General features: G+C 48.1%; 1 protein-coding gene and 1 long non-coding RNA gene across 8 annotated transcripts in view; one reads left to right on the top strand and one right to left on the bottom strand.

Annotated features, from left to right (window-relative positions):
* LOC121090944 overlaps positions 1-8,712 on the bottom strand; it is a 32,530-nt gene extending 23,818 nt beyond the window's left edge. For all 4 annotated transcript variants that reach the window (XR_005828783.1, XR_005828784.1, XR_005828786.1 and 1 more), the window contains exon 1: positions 5,584-8,712. This is a non-coding gene — a long non-coding RNA (uncharacterized LOC121090944). The remainder of the gene's footprint in view (positions 1-5,583) is intronic.
* NR2F2 (nuclear receptor subfamily 2 group F member 2) lies at positions 4,432-18,058 on the top strand. Of its 4 annotated transcripts, none has more exons than XM_040599839.1 (3): positions 4,432-4,935; positions 12,820-13,347; positions 16,468-18,058. In XM_040599839.1, the coding sequence occupies exons 1-3, from the start codon at positions 4,893-4,895 to the stop codon at positions 16,740-16,742; spliced, it is 846 nt and encodes a 281-aa protein (XP_040455773.1). In that variant the 5' UTR covers positions 4,432-4,892; the 3' UTR covers positions 16,743-18,058. The 4 variants fall into 4 exon arrangements, with proteins under 4 accessions (XP_040455773.1, XP_040455769.1, XP_040455770.1 ...); XM_040599835.1 differs by lacking the exon at positions 4,432-4,935 and adding an exon at positions 9,530-10,972 and having other exon boundaries at positions 12,799-13,347; XM_040599836.1 differs by lacking the exon at positions 4,432-4,935 and adding an exon at positions 9,532-10,972.
* Positions 18,059-21,909: the final 3,851 nt, after the last annotated feature.

The raw sequence follows: 21,909 nt of genomic DNA, 5'->3' as shown, positions 1-21,909 counted from the left end.
CACTAGCCAGCTCTCCCCCCGTTTGCCTCCTCCATGTGTGTCCCTGATCCCTCTCCAGCTGATGTGATTCTTTAGAAATGTGGGTCTTATCCCGTCCCTACCTTTGCCGGGTCTGATTAGATATTATTTTTTCATTGGCTCTGCTACAATGGGTTCCTCCCTTTAATCTCTCGATATATTTTCCCCCTCCCGGTATAACCAAATCCATGAAATTCACAGCCTCTCTCTTTGACACGACTGGCTCGTCTAATCACTCCATATCGATTTCCCTAACTCTTTTCATCCAGCTGAAGACACATCTTAAAACACTCCAAGCCAGAGTGTGCTCTTTGCTTTATACACACTAATAAAATGATTTACCCTTCTCTCTCTGCTCTCCTCACAGGAGAAAATCGTTCAAGTCGCGGCTATTTGTGTGTGATCAGTAAATATTTAGTGTGGCGACATCTTCAGCTCCTCTCCTGATCAATACGCAACCCAACAGGAGGTGGACTATTGTCCGGGTAGTGACTTGCTGAGATCTTCTTCAGATGAATTCTTTGCCCCCCATACAGTCTGTTATGAGTTATCCTCGAAGGTAACCAGTGAAGAGAAATTGAGGCTTTAAAACCGTCTGTTTCTAACCTGTTTACCGTGACATTAAAGCGCCTAAGCACGGAATGGTTTATTCTTCCCCGTCTCCCACCTCCCTTTGGTGGGCTAACACATCCCAGGCGCTGCTGGAAAATGAGGATCAACCCGGGCAGCCGTCGCACGGATGCTCCGCATCCCTGTACCCCTCCCATCCCCTCTCCCCCGACCCCTCCAGCAAAAAAACGTCCTGTCTCTGCGGTGCAATGTCACGATAAAGGGGCGAATCCCCGGTCCCACCCTGCAGCATCTCGAGGCTCTGGACTCGCTCCCACAGCTCTGCCTCGGCGGGTGGGTAACGAAGTGCCCAGGGATGCAGGGTGCCCCAGCAACTTCCAGCCCACCTCCCTCCTCCTCCTCCTCCTCCTTCCTCTCGCATCCCGCAGCTCTGCCTGCCCCAGGATCAGGCTGAGGCAGGGCTGGGGGCTGATTGCTTTTTTTGCTTGTTTGTCTGTTTAGGGGGTTTGGGGGGTTGTTGATTTGTAGAGATTTTGGTTTGGTGTTTTTTGGTTGTTGGGTTTTTTTTTTTCTTTGAACTACACGGAAAAGCTGCAGTGAAGAAAAAAAAATAATAATAATGGAAATGGAGAAGAGCTTAAAGCCCGGTTCCTGTGGTTAACCATACACGAGAGCTTTCCCAGGGTGATAAAAGGGACAGAAAGAGAAGTTCGTGTGTGTATGTGTATGTTTTATCCTGATCTGTTATTTCACTCCTGGGAAAGCCTATGCCTCGAATAGGAAATATTTCCACTTGTAATTACCCCAGGACTGTGCTGTGTGTCCGCTGATCTCTGGCTAGCTGTCTGTGCAGCACACCCAGGCGAGACAGCTACGCCTGGTGTGCGTGTGTCTGCCTTTGATGCAGGGCTGGGTGCCTATACACAATAGATACACAGTTATATATCTGTGATGTGTGTGTGTTTACTCACATCATGTCCTGTAGCCTACAGAAGTGCCCAGCTATTTATTTTATTTCCGTGTGCGTGCATTTGCGCACAAGCTACAGGGCGAGGGCATTTGTCCCTGTAAGTGTACATTGCATGCATACGTGCTGCATAAATATATGGCTGTATATTACAGATGTGCGACTGTTATTCAAATCTAAAACCAGCTACATCCACCTGTTAACTTTGTTTAGAAACCACTTTCACTAATGGCTTTTCGCTAACTTATTCAGTCCCTTACTCGAGTATAGGAGGCAATGGAGGGGAAAAATCCATATGAAACCCTGCTTACAGCCTCTCTTCGAGAGGACACTTTACACACCTTGCCTAGACAGGGCTGCTATAGAGCGCTTATCTCTCGAATATATCTTTATACTAATGCATACTTAATTGGTCTGTCCTGACTGTCCATATAAAACAATTTAATTAGGGTGCTTTCTGCTTTGGAAAGAAAGGAAAAAAATCTGCCCAGCATTTATTGTATTTAGCACCAATACAGGCAGAAAATGTTGCACAAGTTTTTGGTTGAAAGAGCACCTATGTGTCCATTGAAGGGCGTTGATCCGAAAAGACAGAGAGGACAAGTAAAATCGATTTGAAGCAACCCTCTCTGTCCCTTTCACACCATTCAGACACTCCATTCCTTCTAAGACAAAGACCCAGCGCCTTGGGAATGCTTGGCAAAGGGGGAAAAAAGGAGGGAAAAAAAGGGGGGGAGAAAAAAAAAAAAAGGCTTCAATCCCCCCAAGCAAAAGAGAGAGCTCTGAAATTCCTTCATATTGCTGTTATTTACCCCCCAAGATATGTTCGACTCCAGGATTTTCTTCAATTCGGCGTCTAACACTGCTGCTGCGAGGAATGTCCCTGGAAGGGGAGGAGGTAATTATGGCTATTAGTGCTGCGAGCCCGGCCTCAACCTTGGTCACTCGCAGGCTTTTAGGGTTAAAATAGCCCTCACCTCTGACCCCTCCGGAGCAAAGTTGTAGCTATCGCCACAAGTTGGGCCAAAGTTTTCAAATCCAGGGCTGGGCAACACCGGAGGGGGGAAACTTCTCCCTGGAATTATTTTTGGTTGGGATTTAAATCATCTTTAGTCTATTTAATTGCCTTTCCCTCCTCCTTTTGCCAAACAATCCCTTCCGGAAAGGTGGGGGGGGGGGATCTCCAGATGCCCTGCTTCCACTACCTTTCCATTTAGGTTTAATTTGGCAGATTGTTTTCAAGCATGAAAATGGTTATCATCAAACTGAATTACTAGGTCATCCTTTCATCCACGGATCTCAAGAATAAATGGGGGTGGGGGGGGTGTACTCCCCCCTTTAGGCTTTCCCCACCATGACCCCTTCAGCTTTGCAGAAAAGGAGCGTTTGGAAAAGGGGAGAAAGGACGAAAAGCTTGAATTTGCCTCCCGTGCTTCCTGCGCACCTTCCCGATCCTCCTCTGCAAGGGGGGATTTTGGAGCTCGGGGCGGGGGGGCTGCAAAGCGAGGAGAGGAGGGAGCCCACAGATGCAATTGCCCCTCTGGCAATAATAAAAATTCATTCAAGTGGGCTATGTCTCCATCTTCCATGTACTGATTAGACTTAACAAGAGTGGAAACTTGTGTAGACCATATTTATGGTATTAACGAGCAGTTAAAAGATTTATCCTTCTTCTGATCAATATTGTTCGTGCCCGGCCCCCCCCCCGCCCGCCCGCCCCGGCCCTCCCCGAAGGCTGCAATGACAATCGCCTTCATACTTTTCCATCACCGATCGAGGTGGCAAAACCCTTTTGTAATTTTCATTAGCCCAGTAAACATGCAATTAACATGCAGCACTGTGGTTAACTTAATTCCTGTTTTAAGGCAAGGACAAGCAAGAAATGGAAGAGCGTTTGTTCCATTTGTCAAGTATGACACACTTCTTACCCTAACAGTTTCTTAAAATAAAAGCTCGGCTCCCCACCACCACGACCACCACCCCTCTTTCCAGAAACCCCCCACACTGATACACACACACACACAAAAAGGAGCAGGAATCCATTAGTTGGAGAGTATTCTCCTGCCAAAGGCGGTATAATGTATTCCAAATTTTCCCAAGCCCTCACTGTACTGGGGTCCCGTTCCCCCACCCACACCCCCCTGGAAGGGGGCTGACGAGCTGATATTTCTCGTGGGTGAAAGATTCAGCCTCCTCCTAACCGTGGTGTTGTTTGTTGTTTTTTTTTTTTTTTTTTAATAAAATAAAACTAAACGTGCTTCCCATGTCTAAAAGTTGCCATGTTTGTGAAGGGGGTGGGGAAAAATGTCTCCAGGGGTTTCAATTAGCAACAAATGATTATTGCAACGGATTTTTGGTAATGAAAAAATGTGGAGTACCTCTTTGGAGCTGGGATCTCAGGGGCAGTGAAAGAGAGAGAGAGGGGGAGAGGGAGAGAAGGAGAGAGAGAGAAAGAGATTGCTGATTAGCTCGGATTCTTTCCCAACTTGCTTTAGCGTGTGCTTGCGTTCCCTGCCGACCCTACACAGGACACTATATATTTTTTCCCCTTCGGTGCATGTGTTGATAGTTCAGCCTGTTTTTGTTTGGGGTTGGCTTTTTTTTTTTTTTTTTTGGCTTTTTTTTTTTCCCTCTGCCGGGGAGGGGGGAGCTGGGGGAGGGGGGGGGGGGGGGGGGCGCTGAGACCGGTCGCATCCATCCTACCCCCACAGTCATTAAGTTAGGAGATTTCCCTCTCTTATTTTTTTTTTTTCTCCCCAATTGGAAGGGTGGGTTGTGAATATTTTTTCTTTTTTTTTTTTTTTTTTTTTTTTTAAGTCTCGCCTTTCCAGCTCCAAACAAGGTGTAGCGAGACGCTCTTCCTTCTAAGGAATGAAATGAGAGACAAGGATCACTCAAAGACATCTCCTACCTTGGGCTTGGGGATTTTTTCTTAAAGGCGAGGCGCACATTCCTAAGCAGCAATGTACAAAGCCCCCCCTGAAATCTTGTCTGTGTAAAGTTAGAGTGTGTTCAGGATTTTTTTTTTCCTGTCTCCCAAGGCTGATCGCTAATAATACATCGAAAGCACTTCCCTTTAGGTTGTGGGAAATCTATTCCCTTCACCTTGCCTCCTTTTTTCCCCCCCTGAAGGCTGTAACTTTACTTTTTTTTTTTCCTCTCTCTCTCTCTTTTTTTTTTTTTTAATCAGTTTGCACAATCGCTTAGATAAACACCAAGAAGGAGACTTCTCTTTAATTACCCAACGCACATCTTTCTGGGGGGCAAACAGCGGTCTGATTTTTTTTTTGTTTGTTTGTTTCACCTGCCAAACTAAAGGAGAGGTAGAAAAAGGAAGATGCAAGCGATTTGGGACCTTGAACAAGGCAAATATGGTTTTGGTATGTTTACTTATAGTTTTTTTTCTTCTTCTTTGACACTTTTTTTCGGGCAATGTGTTGTGATTCTTGTGTTTCTCTTTTAAGGAAAACAAAAAATCCAAAAAAGCAAATGTTAGCTAACGTACGTCTTAAACGATCGTTTCTAAGGTTACGTGGGTTGCTCTAAGGAGGGGAAGAGGGGAGGGGGGCAGACCCAAGTATGTGTAATTGCAGCACCATCAGTTAGCACATCCTTTAGCTAAATAAAGCAAGCAGCAAACAAACAAACAAGCGACCAAACCCAACGACCGGAATCGGCTTCCAGGTCCGAGGCAAAGCGCCTCAAAGTCATTTCCAAAGCAGCGTCCCGGAGACAGAGCCCGGTGGCAGCCGCCCCTGCCTGGGCTCCGGGCTGCTCGGGGGGAGCGGCGGACTGACCTGCTCGGGAGGGTGGGGAGGGGAGGACGAGTCTCTTAACTTAAGTGATAGGTATTAAACTGCACGGAATTGTGTCGCCGCGTGCAGCTGGCAGCATTTATTTAAGGAAGGGGGGAAGGAAAAAAAAAAAAAGAGGTCGGTGGTGAAGGTATAGCGCCGAGATCCCCTCTCCCCCTCCGGTCCCTTCTCCGGCTAAGCAAGTACAATGGAAAGAAGCTGGAATATACTCACCATCCGAAGGTGTGGTTGGCAGTTCGGCTGAGGCTTTAAGGCAATTATTTATCCTTTCTTTTTTTTTTTTTTTTAAGTATTATTGCAAAAGACGTAGATCTGACTTTAAGCAGCGAAAGTGTTTTGCTCTGACAACAGCATGCGAGGCACGGTTCCTCGTTTAAAAAAAAATAATCACAAAACAGGATTGTCGTCCCCCCCCCCCCCCCCCCATTCCTTACCACTGTCCCTTAAAAATACCTATTCAGTACAGCGCCCGCAGAAACCCTGATGCAGAAATCTTATAGTCCGGTCTAGGAGCGCCCAAGCCAATTAATTTTAAATCCTTAGGAATTAATCAGATTAAAATGTACAGAAGTTTCATTCTCGTATGCATACGTGAGCCAAAAGTCGTTTCCCTTTAAGAGATCCTTTTCTTTTAAAGTTGGATTTTAGGCAGATGAGGGACTTACACTAGGGGGCAGCCGGATACTGTACTTGCTCCAATCTTCAGCAATTTTTTTTCCTCTCTCCCAGCATATGCTCTGATTTAGCACTGTAAATTTTTCAGAGGACCCAACTCTGACAGCCCCTGGTGATTTTCAAAGTACCACAAGCCAGTGGTTAAAAATTGCATTGACTTGGAAGTTCAGAGGCACACAATAGGAGCCACTTTCCCTATTCATGGAACTTCAGTGTGGTGGAAGAGAAAAACACACACATACTACATTGAGGGAGAAGAGGAATTCATTGAATTCTGTTAGACGTAACTGCTTTCCACTGAGTTCAGAGCGAAACTCGGTATTTGTTCGATGCTGTATTCATATTGCGATTTAATCTAGAAAGAATTAGAGGACTGTTAGGCAGCTTTCTGCCAGGAAAGCAGCTTCCCCCTCCTTCCTCCTCTTTTTTTAAAACCTAAAGATTTACACGGGCTCTATCCCCAACTCTATTTTAGCAAAATAAATCCTTCCACTCCCTCTCATTAAAATAAATTTACATCTGCAGTAAAATGGCAGGAGGGATACATCTGTTTATTTGGAAAACCAATACGGTCTTACTTTTAAAACAGAGCATTCCTATTGTCATTAGGCTCGGGGAAGGACAGTTGAAAATATCCCCCTTCTTTGCGAGGCGCTCAGGTTTCCAGCATTATTTAGCGAAATTAGCTGCAGTTCATTTTTACATTCATCTGTTCTGCCTCAACCCACTCGCACGGGTGTTTTCAAATAAATAGCAAAGCATCTAATGGTGCTAATAGATGTTATATTGCTGCATCCCTCGAAGAGCAAATAGTTAATCTGGGGCATTCTTCATTAATGCTTGAGCAATCAGCGTATACGGCGGCTTTTAAGCGTATATCAATGGCTTTTCATTTTTACGATCGTACGTTCAAACTATTAATATTGCACGTCCTGTTAAAACCGCTTTCTCTTCTGATTTCTGCATTTGTTAAGACGGCATTAATGTTTTTTCATATGGTGAATTAATCTTGTTTACTTTGTCAGGTTCGAGACGGGAAAGGTTAGTGTTGGGTTGGTTTTGTTTTGCTGGGGGTTTTGGTCGGTTGTTTTTTTGGGGTTGTGGGGGTTTTGGTGGGGTCTTTGCCCCCTCAGGAAATTCAACATCAGCAGCAATCTATGACCGTTCTGCATTTTGAACCCCTACCTTCTCCCACCCTCCCCGAAAGGTGACCTGATCGGCTCTGGGTTATTTGGAAATCGGGAGGCAGTTGCCCACATTTTAACGGGGAAGGATTCCTTTCCCCCCTTCCGTCTTCCCAGTCCCTCCTGGTCCCTGGTTTCGGGGGAAGGTTATATTTGCTCCGTCAGGATCAATGGGAATGCCGCAGCCTTGTCTTTGAAATTGAGCCGCAGCACATCTTCGCTCGTGGGGTCTCCACACCCCGAGTTTCCAGGCAGGACACTGACAAGTCTGGGTGCTTTGTACAACTTTCCCATCACCTCAGCACCTGCGGCTTTAGCCACATATATTATTTCTGCGGCAGAAGGGGGTGTGCATGTGGCAACATGAAAAACTGTGTGTGAGGAGGTGAGGGGCAATTAATCCTCCGCAGAGTCGCGCACAGGTCTGTGTCCCCACGGCCCCGCTCGATGACCGGCTCGACCGTGAGCTGCACGCTGTGCTGGCGCAGGAGCACCGGCCGGGCGCCCCGCTGGCTCTTTAACGTGTTTTCCTTTGTATGTGTCCGTGCCCCCGCCTGCTCGGGTGTCCTTTGGCCATTTCACCGGGAGATGAACTCCAAGCCCCGGTGCCGCTGCCCGGTGGCTGTATTCAGCGGGAAATAAACAACTATCCCCGCGTACTTAGATCGGTTACCTATTCAGCGGTGCTCCCACTACAGCACTGAGGTTGTGTTACCGTGTCACGGTACGTGTGATCTAAAAAAAAAATAAAATAAAAACCCGAATCCCCAAAACAAAGTTACGGGGGCTGAGGTGAGCCGCGCCGGCGCGATGCCGCAGAGGCTGCGAGGGCAGAGACACGGGTGTCACGGTGCCGGCAGGCGTTGCGGGTCGGTTCCACGGCCGTGCCCGGGGGAAGGGGTAGACGGTGTCCGCTGTGAAGCCGCGGTGCGGGCGGCGGGAGAGGAGGCGCCGGCGCGGCGGGCGCAGGTCGGGAGGAGCGGCCGTGCCCCGCTGCCGCGCCAGGGCCGGGCGAGTGGCCGGTCCCGGGGCGCGAGGGGAAGCTCCGCACTCCGCGGAGCGCCAGGGGCGAGCACAGGTGCCGCGGCCCAACCGCCCCCTCCGCAGCGAGGCCGAGGGGGGTTCGGGCACCGCCGCCCCCGGCCGCAGCGCCCGGCGGGACCCCCCGTACTTGCGCAGCCCTGCCCCTCACGGGGAGACGGCGGCCACCCCCCTCCCCCAGGCGGCGGCGGTCGCTCGGGTTTGGTTTATTCAGTGGAGTTTTACCTCGGTTTAGCGTCAGTTTTCTGTTTTTCACCCGCCGCCGCCCCCCTCACGACCCCCCGGGGCCGTGCCCCGGCAGGCGGCCCCCCAGGTGAGGCGGCGGCGCTGCGCTCCGCTCCGCTCGCCGGGATGGCCGTAACCCTTCGCCCCGGCGGGGTGGGGAGCGCGGCGAGGGGACGCGGGATGAGGAGCGGAGAGAGCGAGGAGCGCGGCGCGGGGTGCGCGGGGGGACGCCCCGGCCCCGGCCCCCGTGGCGGCGGCCAGCGGCGGGGCAGCGCCTGCCTCTAGGACCGCGCGGGCGGCGGCGGCGGCCATGGCAGGCCGCGCAGGGCGTCGCGGCCCAATGAGGGCCGAGGGGCGGGGCGCGAGCTTTTGACCAGTCAAACGCCGGTCGGGTTGCCTTATAAGGCGCGCGGTCGCCATGGCAACGTGCGCTAAGTTGCAGCAGTCGTGTCAAAGTTCACTCTCCCGCCAGCGGGGCGAGCGGCCGGCGGGGAGCGCGCTCGCCACTCGGCCCACACGCCGCCCGCCCGCGCCGCCGCGCCCCGCCCCGCCCCGCCCCTCCCGCCGCCGGGGGGCCGCTGCGTTTTTTTTTTTTTTTTTTTTTTTTTTTGGGGGGGGGGGGGGGGAAGGGCTGGCGCTCTCCCCCCCGCTCTCCCCGCGGTGATTTTCCCCTCTCCCCCCCCGGCTGAGGAGCGATGCTGCGCGCTGGGTTATGATCCTTCCCTCTCTCCCTCCTCCTCCTCCTCCTCTCCTCCTCCTCCTCCTCCTCCTCCTCCTCCTCCTCCTCCTCCCGCTCCCCTCTTTTATCATCCTGGCTGGCTGGGCGCTGCGCTGGCGAGTTGACTCCTTCCCTCCCCCCCGCCCCGCGGCCCCCCTCCCCCCGCCCGCGCCGTGAGCACCGGCGGCGCGGAGGCGAGAGCCCACTTGCGAGGCGGCAGAAGCAGCATAAGGCAGCGCGGCGGCGGCGGCGGCGGCGGCGGCGGCAGCACCCGAGCGGTGGCGGCGGCGGGAGCGGCGGCGGGAGCGGCGGCGGGGACACGGCGCGGCGGGAGCGGCGAACCGACTGAGCGGGGCAGAGCGGAGCGCAGCGCAGCGCGGCGGGGACGGAGAGGAGGAACAAATAAACAATCATAATAATAACAATTAATAATAATAACAATAATAATAATAATTAAAAAAAAGCGAGGAGAGGAGGAGGAGGAGGAGGAAAAAAACCCAACAGCCAGCCCCCCCACCCCCGAGCCCAAAAGAGGGAGAGAGAGAGAGAAAGAGAGCAGCGCCCGGGCGGAGCGGCGGAGAGGAAGAATTAAAGCGAGCGAAGGAGGGAGGAGAGACAGAGCAGAGAGAGAGAGAGGAGGAAAGAGGAGGAGGAAAAAAAAAAAAAAAAAAAGCCCACAAAAACAAAGCGATCGCAGTTGATGTTGCTGCTGCAAGCTGGACTTCCAAAAACTACGGCGAGACCGTCCGCTCTCCGCGCCGAGAAAAGTCTCCTCAGCTGTGCGTGTTTTTTTCCTCTGTGTGTGTAATCTTTAACCTTTTATTCATTCTTATTTTGATGGCTTTCCTGAATGGCTGACTGCGAGCTTCCCTGGACCTGGCCCCCAGACACCCGCCTCTCCTCCTTCAACTACTCTGCTGCAGATCAGCTCTAAGAGAGAGAGAGGGAGATCTTTGAAGAGATTTTTTTTTTTTCCTCCTCTCTCTCTCTCTCTCTCCCCCTCTCTCCCCCACCCCCACCACCCCTTTACTTTGCTCTCCTGGAGCCCAGACAATCGACTCGCAACTCGCCCCCCCCCCGCACACACACCTCCATCGCCCCGTGCTTCTGCACCTTCGCCGGTACCGGGAGATCCCCCCCACCCCGACCCTCCTAAAAAAAAAAAAAAGGGGGGGGGGGGCAAAACAACAAAAGAGAGAGGGGGAAAGAGAGAGAGAGAGAGGGGAGGGGGGGGAAAAAAGACTGCTGCAAAGCTGATCTGAAAAGCAAAGCAAACAAACTTTGAAAATAAAGGGGGAACAGGAAGTTTGGCAACGGTGTCCAATAGATATGGCAATGGTAGTCGGTGCGTGGCGAGACCCCCAGGACGATGTGCCCGGAGCTCAGGGAACGCAGCCTTCGCAAGCCCCGCCGGTGCAGGGACCCCCGGCCGGGGCCCCGCACACCCCACAGACCCCGGGGCCCGGGGGCCCTCCCAGTACGCCAGCCCAGACCAACCCGCCAAGCCAGCAGAACCAAGGAGACAAACAGCAGCAGCAGCAGCACATTGAATGTGTGGTTTGTGGGGACAAGTCTAGTGGCAAACATTATGGCCAGTTTACCTGCGAGGGTTGCAAGAGTTTCTTCAAGCGGAGTGTAAGGAGGAATCTCAGCTACACTTGTCGTGCCAACAGGAACTGTCCCATTGACCAGCACCACCGCAATCAGTGTCAGTACTGCCGCCTCAAAAAATGCCTCAAAGTTGGCATGAGACGGGAAGGTATTGGGATTTCATTTGTTTTGCAATTTTTTTCACTCGCTGCGTTTTGGGTTTTGGTTTGGTTTTTTTTTGTTGTTGTTGTTGTTTTGTTGTTTGGGTTTTTTTTTTATTCTTCTTTTTATTTTTCACCTCCCTCCCCAAACCCCAACCAGAACCTTTCCTCGCCCCCCTCCTCCCACCCCCACCCCCGAATAAACAGACAGAAACTTTCTGGTAATGAAAGAAAGAGGTGTTGGAGAGGGTGGGCAGGGGAGGCAGGGGCTCTTGCATGCTTTCTCCTGCACTCGTAATTGATTTGTGTTTGTTTTGATTTTGCTGATGGAGGTTTATTGGAAGTGGATTTTTAGTTTCACGCTGCTTAGGAGCGAGATGATTATTCTGACGTGCGGTTACTTTTCCTTCATGTTTCCTCCTGCATGTTCAGCGTTAGCCCCCGTCCCCCGAGCAGCTCTGTCTCTGTGTGTGGTGTGTGTGTCCCTGTGCGTGTGTGTACACACACACGGAGCCTCACGAGATGCACACACACAGACAGACAGACAATATATATATATATATCCTCCAGCACCCTGCCTTAGATTGCAATTTTACACAGGCGGTTCAAATTACTATTACAATGGGACTCACCCTACCGAGGCTCTACAGCACTCCACTGTGGATTCCCAGCCGGATTTTTCCTCCTTTAAAAATATATATACATACACACATCTCCGCGCGTGTGCATCTCTAGCTACACGTTGCCGTGTGCCTGCCTTTCCTGATTGTTATTATCTCACTTTTCTCTTCTTCTTATTTTCGTGTCCCTCCGGGAGAGGCAGGAGGAGGTAGAAGGGACGGGTTGGGGGGGGGGGGGGGAAAGGAGCAGCCCAGAAGTAAGTGTGGGGTGCTCGGGTCTCTGCAAGTCGAGTCTTTGTGATATAAAATTAGACGAGAAATGTGAGCCTGCAGTTTTCCAGTGCATGCTCTGTGTCTGGACGCTGCTATGTAGGTTAAGGGTTAGGGGGCTTGGGACTCGCTGGGCTCCTCTCTTTGTGTTTCTGCAAGAGTAACTAACCTTGTAATACATGCGATAACAAATATAAATCAAGCACATTTTTAGGCGTTCTCCCTTCTCGCCGTCTCTCTGCCTCTGAGCCCTTTTTCTCGCTCCTTTTTCTCTCGCTGTCACCGTGTAAATTTATTAACAAAATGAAAGGCCCACTTTCCATGGGCAGCTGAGGAAGGTGCCTTTGGATAATGCCCCCAGCCTCACCAGGGGACCTGCTGGGGATGTTGTGGGGTGATCTCGCCTCCTTTGATATTTTTTAAGAAGGGGGGTGGGGGTGGGGTGGTATATAATAGTAGCAGCAACAATATATTCAGGGGGTGAGAAACGCGTGTGGGACCAGTGCCGGGGATTTTGAACTGAAGTGTTTCTTCCCTCTCCCCCCTCCCTCCCCATCCCGCTCCCCCAGCCTCGAATCAATAAGCTGTTTTAGGTGTAATGAAGAAAAATACTCGGGCACACAAAGACGTATCCTGCATCTCTTGAAGGAGGGGTGGAGGTGGAGGGGGGAATAACTGAATTGTGGTGTGTTTTGGGAAGTGAGGATCTCGGGCTCCTTCAGGCAGTGCTGGCCGAGCGGACAGCATTGCTCAGCTTTTATTGTTGCTTTTACTTGACCCGGGAACTGTGGAGCCTTAAAACAGGGGTACGGGCTGAACTCTGACTGGAAAAATGCATGTTCCCCCTTAAGCTGACTTGGTACGGTGTCACACACGCACGCAGAAGCACACAAAGCAGGCTGTATTTGAACGGATGGTCGCAATTCAGATATTAATAGCTGTAGTTTCTTCTTTATTTACTGCAGCGGTCCAGAGGGGCAGAATGCCACCCACACAGCCAACTCATGGTCAGTTCGCCTTGACAAACGGGGACCCTCTCAACTGCCATTCCTACCTATCCGGATATATCTCCCTTCTTCTGAGAGCAGAGCCCTACCCCACCTCCCGCTTTGGCAGTCAGTGCATGCAACCCAACAACATCATGGGCATCGAGAACATTTGTGAACTGGCAGCTAGGATGCTCTTCAGCGCGGTGGAGTGGGCCAGGAATATCCCCTTCTTCCCAGACCTCCAGATCACAGACCAGGTGGCCCTCCTGAGGCTGACCTGGAGCGAGTTATTTGTCCTCAACGCTGCCCAGTGCTCCATGCCCCTCCACGTAGCTCCGCTCCTGGCAGCTGCTGGCCTCCACGCTTCGCCAATGTCTGCTGACCGAGTGGTCGCCTTTATGGACCACATACGAATCTTCCAAGAGCAAGTAGAAAAACTGAAAGCATTGCATGTCGACTCTGCAGAATATAGCTGTTTAAAGGCCATAGTCCTCTTCACCTCAGGTAGGCAGCATTTCTTTGCTCTTCCTTTTTCCTTCCCTGGGCCCCCTGCCCCTGCCTCCCCGAGAACTGTTTGCTCTTGCAAAGTGTTATTGCCTGCACCCCATCACTGCTCCCTAGCCCCCCTGAGAACCAGTGTGGTCTCTTTCCTTTTAGGAAACGGTGCCCTGTGGTCTCCCCTTCAGGGCCTCGAATCTGAGCATCCCATCTTCCAGGGAGTGCAAAATTAAAAAAAAAAAAAAAAAAAAAAAGGAAATAAAATACACACACACACAAAAAGGCAACCAAAAAACACCCCAACCCTAGCTAAGCAATGCTGGGGATGGGGGAAGAGGGTGCTCGGGGAGAGGCACCCATTCGCCACGAGAGACTGCGCTTTTCCCATTGAAAATAATATTTTATTTAACAGTATAGCTCTGGGTTGTTGCATTTAATGACACGCATCCGAACAGCAGCAAAATCTGTTTGATGTTGTTAAATACAAGTCGTCCTATCAGTGAAACCACTTTAAAAAGAGGATCATTTTATGGGCAGCCAGGAAGGGAAAAAAGCCCTGCAGGATTAAAAATTGAATTAAAAAAAAAAAGTTAAATGCGCAAAGCTGAGTTTAAAATATGTTCCCTGCCATCTCATAAAATAAAATAAATCAACTTTCCAAAGAGCTGTCTCTGATTTAAACAGAATGTGGCAGTGAGCAGTTCTGTGTCATTTAAGCTAAGGGGAAAAGTTTGCATTTGTACCCAGCAGGAACTGCATAGTCGAAAGCGAGTAGCGGGTGCGAAAAGATCATTACCATAAGTAGACAGGGATAGTATGAAAAAGTAAGAGGAGACTGAAGCTGCCGCTCTGCAGTGTAATTCCGGGGTGGCACAGCCATGCCTCTCCCGAGGAAAAGACCTCGAGGTGTTTCTTAGATAATCAAAGGGGGGTGGGGGGGGGTGGGGGGGGGATATGTGTCAACTTTTGCTGCCTAGAAATAGTGCATGAGTTATAAAGCAATAATTGAGTGCGTTGTGAAATCTAATTAGCTTGCACTAGAGTTTAACCTGGGTGAGTAATAATCCTGATATTAACTCTGGAGGCTAAATTTTTTATTTTTTTTTTGAGGAAAAAAAAAATCTGCTTGCTAATTTGTGCAATACGTTATCTCAGATTGCTAACTTTAAGGCTGCATTGGCAAGGCAACGTGCTGGAGCCCTAGAAGTTTTGGGATTAAGTTTAAAAATACCTATATTTCTTCTATAACTCATTTGAAAGCTTGGGAAAGTGGCCACGCGATAAACATATGAATGGAAGCAGGACCTGTAAAATAATTACTCATCGGAGTTTTTTAAAGCCTGATATCAGGAAACAGGAAAAAAATGTAGTTTATGTGGGAAAAGAAGGGCTCACAATCCGTTCCTTGTTGTGTTAAAGGGGGTCTGGGGAACGAAGTCATTTTCTGGACTTTGTCCAGGTTCTGGGTCGTGACCTAAACTTCCTTTTATATATTATTGCTTTACACATAAAAAACTTCTCTTTTTTTTTTTTTTTTTCCTCCCCCCCAAATTACTCATGCTAAAGTCCTAAGGTGATCAATGAGCAGGGTGCATCTAGCCACAGGGAGACAGGGATCCCGAGTGGGAAGGGGTGTACTGGGGGTGCTTATTTTATTTTTCCATCGTTTTCTTAGGATCTATTTTCCTCTCCCTCGTTCAAACACTCGGTAAGGATCCCACACACGCTCACATCCCTCCCCAGCCCCTGGCCAGATCACACCCACACCGAGGAGTTTATTTCCAATCCTGCCTTTTCTCCCAAATCACTTTTTTTTTATTATTTTTTTATTTTTTAGCCTTCTGAGAAAACAATCGTCCGATCCTGTCGTAACTGTTTAATTTATTACTATTTTCAAAATGTGAGGCCTGGCGTGTAAATTGCCTCCCAACTAGATAAACGTTTCTTGTTATCTGATTCAGGGGAAGATAGCCGCATGCAAAAAAAAAAAAAAAAAAAAAATAGGGTGATGCGTGCAGCTTCTGCAGCACCCCAATAACGCTCCCTGATGTAAAGCAGACGCACATAGATGCATATAATGTTTGCTGCAGCCTCTTTTAAGAGAAAAAAAAATCTGGGTTCTAATGACTCGCAGAATATGCATGTGTTAGCCCTGTGCCTAGGAAAGCCACAGGGAGGTCAGGTCACAACCTGTGCTCTTTCAGCACAGACGTCTCTGATTTAAAGGGAACTTATTGTATTTTAGCGTATCAGGAAAAAAAAGGAAAAAAAAATGTCCAGACCCTATCAGGGAGTTTTCTTCTTGTAAGGGCCTTTAGGTTTAAAAAGAAGAAGAAGAGGAAAAAAAAGAGGGGGGAGTGGAGGGGGGGGAAGAAAGAAAGAGAAAAGAAAAGAGGGGGGAAAAGAAACAGCTCAAATGAACAGAGAGATCACAGTTTGCATGGCTGCCTCTGAATAGGCTAAACTGACAAGATCAGTTTTAAAGGGCCACTTAAATCAGTTTCAAAGACTGAAGAAAAACGCGTTGTCTTCTTTGGGGGAGAATCTGTTGCTGGATCCGGGGCGCCATTATCTTTGGCTGGGCCAGTTTTTTATTATTATTATGATTTCTATCGCTATTATTAGTGTTTCTTCTCATCACATGGTTAAGTTCTCCCCAATTATTTTCCAAGGGGGGGGGGGGGGGGGGGGGAGGAGAAATAGTGGCTCCCTTTCCCCCCTTTCGAGTCAAGCCTTCCCCGCCCCCCCAGCCTTTCCCCCTAAAAATATAGATATACAAAATTATGCTTGGCCAGCACCTCCTTGTCAGTCCCTCAGGTCTGTCGGGCCATTAGAAATCTCGACTCTGGGAGCTGTGCTCTGTCCTAAAGGAGACCCTCCAGAAAAGAGAGAGAAATACAAACACACACACATGCATAGAGAGAGATTGTCCCTTTTGGTAAAACCTACTTAAACTCTGGGGGGCGAGGTGATGGCGCACGATCTACACTTAATTCTAGCAATAAAAAAGATCAAATTAAAAATTTTAAAAAACCAACAACAACTTTTTAATCTGATGATTGTTTTCTTTTTTTCTTTTCTTTCTTTTTTCTTTTTTTTTTTTTTTTTTAATACACTTTCTTCTAGATGCCTGTGGTCTCTCTGATGTAGCCCATGTTGAAAGTTTACAGGAGAAGTCACAGTGTGCTTTGGAAGAGTATGTTAGGAGCCAGTATCCCAACCAGCCAACACGATTCGGGAAGCTATTACTACGTCTCCCCTCCCTTCGCACTGTCTCCTCTTCTGTCATAGAGCAATTGTTTTTCGTCCGTTTGGTAGGTAAAACCCCCATAGAAACCCTAATCAGGGATATGTTACTGTCTGGCAGCAGTTTTAACTGGCCTTATATGTCCATTCAATAAAATATTCGAGAGAGAAAAAAAAAATTAAAAATTTAAAATTGAAAAGGGAGATGAGAGTGAAAGGAAAGCAAATGACATTTGGGTTCTGGTTGTTTCTTAAATTTCCTTCTGCTAAGAAAGGATGTAAAAGGATGTTACAAGTTTGCTAAGAGAAGACAGGAAAAAATTAATGGACTGTGAATTAAAAAAAGAGACTGTCAAATGAACTTTTACAGAATGCATTAAAAACTCCCGTGTTGTTCAGAAAAAAAAACTTGCTACTTATCATTTTTTGTAAAAAATAAAAAAGAGAGAAAGAAAAAAGAAAGAAAGAAAGAAAAAAGAAAGAAGAAGAAAAGAAACGATAGTGGGCTTTTTCTTTTTTTCTTTTTTCTTCTTTTTTTTCTTTTTTTGGGGTAAACTTTTTAAAAAAATCTCGCTTAAAGTGCATTTAAAGGAAATTTGGAGAAAATTAGCAGAACGGAAGAAAGTAAGTCTTTTTTTTCCAAATTATTAATTGTCCTATGTGTCTATGTACCTATAGCTGTTCTTTTTTGTATTTTTCTGGTTTCAAACCAGTTTATTCTGTGGTTCTATAATAATTTTTGATATAACCTTGGCTTCTTTAAAAAAAAAACACAACTGTGTATCCTTAAAATATATGTTCTGAAAGAATTAAAACTGAGTCCACGAAAGTATCATAGGAAGAAAGGAAAAGAGAAAAAAAACCCTCAACAACACAATGATGGAAGCGCACTTAAGGTGGTGACCCAAAATCTAGCTTGAAGCTGAGAGAGCTATAATTATATAGACCCGAATGAACCACACGTGTCATATAACTACCCCCAAATCTAGGTTTTTTGATATTTTGGAGAGAAAATGAACTGTGGGGACTTATTATAGGTAGAAGGAATTTGTGTCCAAGACACACTACGGTTTTGATTTTAAAAACAAACAAACAAGCAAAGTGAACTTTTGTAATTTGAATTGGGTTCCACATAGTTCATCATGAATTGTTATTAAACTCCTCTATCTGTTTGTATATTTGCAAGCCCTTTGTATTATAATAATTGTTGATATTTTCCCTTTTTAAAAAATACCATTGAAATCAGCATGACAAAATAACACTGTTGGCACTTATAGATAACGTGATTGATTCAGTATCTTAGAGTTTACAGTTTTGTGTTTTAAAAAACTGAAGGTTTTTTTTTTAAGTGCAACATTTCTGTATACTGTAAAAGTTATAATAACTGAACTGTTTGGTCGAGTCTTTGTGTGTTATATTCCAAGGAAAATTGAAAGTATTCAGAAATTAAAATATTATTTGATATCTGAAACTTGTTTGGCTGTCATAAATGTCTTTCAGAAACCACATTACTTCTCTATAGTTTGCAGTCATTTAAGTCCATAGGCAATTGATTTGTTTACTTGTCACAGTAAGTTTGTAGCAGATGTATTGTAGTGTATTTACCTGTTTAATTCCGGGATGGGGGTGGAGGACTTAAGTTCGTGGTTTATCTCTGGTTTTAGGAAGTACTATGCTGAAATGGTAAACCATCAACCCCCATTCATCTAATCCTCCTGTTAATTAAAAATGGATTTTCTGGAAAAAAAAGGCCCTTATTTTTGTCACACTTAAGTGCCTGCGTAGGAAAGGTATTGTTGTGAAAAAGTATTAGAAATCTGGAGATCAGTATCTATTTTATGATCAGAATGGGGCGAAAAATCTTTTGTAAATGTCTGACATACGCGCACAAGATCATTCAAGCAAGGTAATAGCAGTATTGTAAATATAGGTCAGTTGTTTGCAATGAGTTTTCTTTAAGTATGTGTGATTTTTTATAATACTCCGTAGTTGCCATCTATCGTTGTCATTGAGAGGTCTTCAAATGGAGTGGCTTTAGCTTCTAGCACTGAGGAGTCGGTTTTTAATGTATATATACTCTCAAGTGGTTTTTTTTTACCTTAGACTGTGAAAGCATGACCACAGGTCATCTCTATATTTTACATATGGGATATATGTCTGTATGTATACTTGCATACATACATGCGTAGGCGTCCATGCATCTCTCCCGTGTAGCTGCAGGGCCCTCTCCTGCAGCCCTCGCACCGGCACCGTTCCCACTGATGCGGCGGGGACCTGCCCGGGCGAGTGGCACAGGGTCGGACACACCATTTGTGAATTTAGTGCTATCCCGAGCAGGCGAAAAAAAAAAAAAAAAAAAAAAAAAAAAAAAAAAAAAAAGCTAAAAAGAAAAAAGGGACACCCCCCCCAACAAAACAAAAAACCACCCCAAATCTGAAGGAAGGCAAGATGATGTGGTTTTGCAAGGGGTTGATATTTTGTTTTGTGTGTGTGTGTGTCATTTATTTTTTTCTCTCTCCCCCCCCACCCCCCCCACCCGCCCTCCCCTTGGTCTATAGCAGATGCTTTGTATGTGAAAGCTTGCAATTTTGTTCTTGTCTGAGGCTTCCCCCTCTCCCTTTTTACCACACGTAACTACACCATGTTGTGGTTTCACAAAAAGAGGGAGAGGGAGGGAGAGAGATCATTCTGCAAAGTCGATTAAACCCTGATCTTTAGTGTGTTCCAGTTAGACACATCTGTACTGGGGGCTGAGGGGCGTATGACTGTGAATTTGAGCAGAGTTTTACATCTGAATCGTGGCTCCTTTTCTATAAATATATAAATATATATAAATATATAAATATACTATTATTGCAGGGGATTGCTGACCTCTAGATTTAGCTTTTTCTATTGCAAGTGCTATCCATGTGAGTGTGTGTGTGTGAAGTTTTTATGCTTACTAAGAACACAGGATCCTGACTTGTTTGTTTTGTGTTAGTTTATTGTAAACAACCATTTGTTGTAAATTGTTATTGGCATTAAATTATAATTTATGATTTTCAAATCCAAAACATTCTCTGCTTTTTATGTTTTAAAGCCTGTAAGCTATCTCTGTATTTATAAGTTTCTTGCAGCGAGCTTTGGTTCACAGAGAATAATAGTAAACAGAAAATGCACCAGGGTTAAATAAAAACACACACACACACACACACACGCACACACACACACACCAGCCCCATGTATATATGTTTGGAATGCTCAGAGGAGGATTTGTTTAGGGACTTCAGTTAGTTTTAAGTTTATAGCATTTAAAGAAAGTTTTTCTTTTCATGCTGAGTTAGAACAAAAGATCTATCCAAAGATTGAATTGGACAAAAGAGGAGGGTTGGGATCGAGAAGCTTGTTCTATGTGGAGTTGAGGAGATTTTTTTTTTTAAGGGGAAAAAAAAAAAAAAAGCTGCTAAACATGGCGACTCTTTCCCTTTAAGTCTCTAATTTATTTTTTTTCCTTGCGGTTCCCCCCCTTCCCAACCCTCCCTTTTATTTGTTGGTTGTGGTTTGTTTTTTTTTTTTTTCTTCTCTCTAATCTGATCTTAGTTCGCCGTATCCTTCCCCACCGCCCCTGCCACCGGCGCGGGGACTGGCGGGGAAAGACCCAAAGGCGACCCGGAACGACAGCGCGAGCTGCAGAGCCGCCCGCGGTGCAAACCACATCTCGGGAAAGGTCTTCTTCACCCCCACCCCTTCCTCCTCCTCCTCTTCCCTCCCCGCCGCCGCTCGCCCGAAGCAGCCCCGACCCCGCCGGGAGCGCGGCGGCGGGGCCCGGGGGGGGCCGCCCGCGCGGTGCGTGCGCGGGGCGCGGAGGGGGCGCGGAGGAGAGGCGGCTCCCCCAGGTTCAGACAAAAGCGGAGGGCTGGGGCGAGAGGAGGCGCTTGGCGGGCGGTGCCAGCCCGCGTGTGGGGCTGGCGGGGCCGGGCAGCGCCCGCAGCCCGCGGGGCTCGCCCGTGGGGCCGCGCCGCCGGCGGCCGGGGAAGGGGCGGGTGGGCGGGCGGCGGGGAGGGCGGGGGGGTGCGCGGAGCGCTGCGCGGCCGCGGGGGCAATGCGTGGGAAAGTCCGCCGCAGGGTCCGATGAGCTCAGCCAACATGGCGTCCCCGGCCCTGCTCGCTCCGCGCCGCGCGGAGCCGGGGCTGGGGGGGGGGGCGTTCCGCCCTCCGCGCAGCGGCCCGCGGGGGGAAGCGGCCGGGCCGGCCGGCGGGAAGAGTTGCCGGGCCGGCGGCCGCGGCTGGCGGTGTAGCTGCTTCCCCCGGAGCTCGTATCCCATCTGCATGTAAATGACCTGTGGAAGCATCTCCCCCGTGCGAGCGCGGCTCAATGGCCATTGAAGCGGAGTCGACCTACCCCGGGGTGTTATATTTAGGGTCTGCGCCTGCAGAGACAGCGGGATCCTCGGGAAGGTGCCTTAAAAAGGGGGGGGAAGGGGAGTGGGGGAGAGAGAAGGCAAAGGGAAGGAGAAAGGGGGGATGTTTCGAGGCGCTCCGTAACCGCCGCCGCTGATAACGAGCGGGATGTGGAAATAGAGATGGATTTTATTTTTATTTCTTTTTTTTTTTTAATTAAAACTTTAGTGGGTCCTGGGGATCGCGCTCGCTTCGCTTTGCTTTGTAGAATGGAAAGAGATACACGGAGAAACGCAGGCCTTGTCAGGATTTATTGAAGTTGGGTTTAAAAAACGTGCTTCAGATGATTTTTCCCATTTTCTCAGATTTCAAAGGCTCCCCGCAGTGCGGCTGCCTAATTAATGGTGAAATTCAACTAAATCTAATTATGCAGTAATTTTAAAGCAGTTAGTCCTGGGCGCTGCTTTGTAATAGGAACCCAGTTTTTAAAGTTTGCTTAATGTGTTGGTTTAGGGAGCTGGGGAGGAGAGGGGTGTAAAGCAGGGCTGTGGGGTGGGGTTTTTTTGGTCTCGTCTTCCCCCCACCCCCTTCCCCCCCCACCCCCCTTTTGTAAAGCAAAAAAATGCAAAATATAAACCCAAAATACCCAGCAAACGGCAAGGAGAGGGGCTGTGTTATCCATCGTATGTGATACGGGTATTGAGTGAGAAGCACCAGCGAAAGTGTAAATAACACAGTAGTTAATAGGGACCATAAAGGTATTCCTGGCCTGTGGATTTCCAAGTGCCAAGCTGTTTTAGAGAGGATCTTGAATCCTGCGGTAATAAAGGGGCAACGGAGACACACAGCGTCTCTTCTTGGAAAATAGAAACCAGATTTCTGCTATTGAACATCTATTGTCATTAAGAGGAGAGGCTTGTGCTCACGAAGTTATAAATCTTA

The sequence above is a fragment of the Falco naumanni genome, chromosome 7 (assembly GCF_017639655.2).
Source record: "Falco naumanni isolate bFalNau1 chromosome 7, bFalNau1.pat, whole genome shotgun sequence".
NCBI lineage: Eukaryota > Metazoa > Chordata > Aves > Falconiformes > Falconidae > Falco > Falco naumanni.
Note: the sequence above shows the minus strand (reverse complement) of the source record. Positions and strands in the feature narration are given on the sequence as shown.

Bases quoted from the DNA above. Each gene is read 5' to 3' on its own strand.
- NR2F2 (XM_040599835.1), top strand. From the start codon at position 10,543: ATGGCAATGGTAGTCGGTGCGTGGCGAGACCCCCAGGACGATGTGCCC. The intron at 10,973-12,798 runs GTATTGGGATTT...TAATAGCTGTAG, and splicing joins AGTTGGCATGAGACGGGAAG to TTTCTTCTTTATTTACTGCA. The intron at 13,348-16,467 runs GTAGGCAGCATT...ACTTTCTTCTAG, and splicing joins CATAGTCCTCTTCACCTCAG to ATGCCTGTGGTCTCTCTGAT.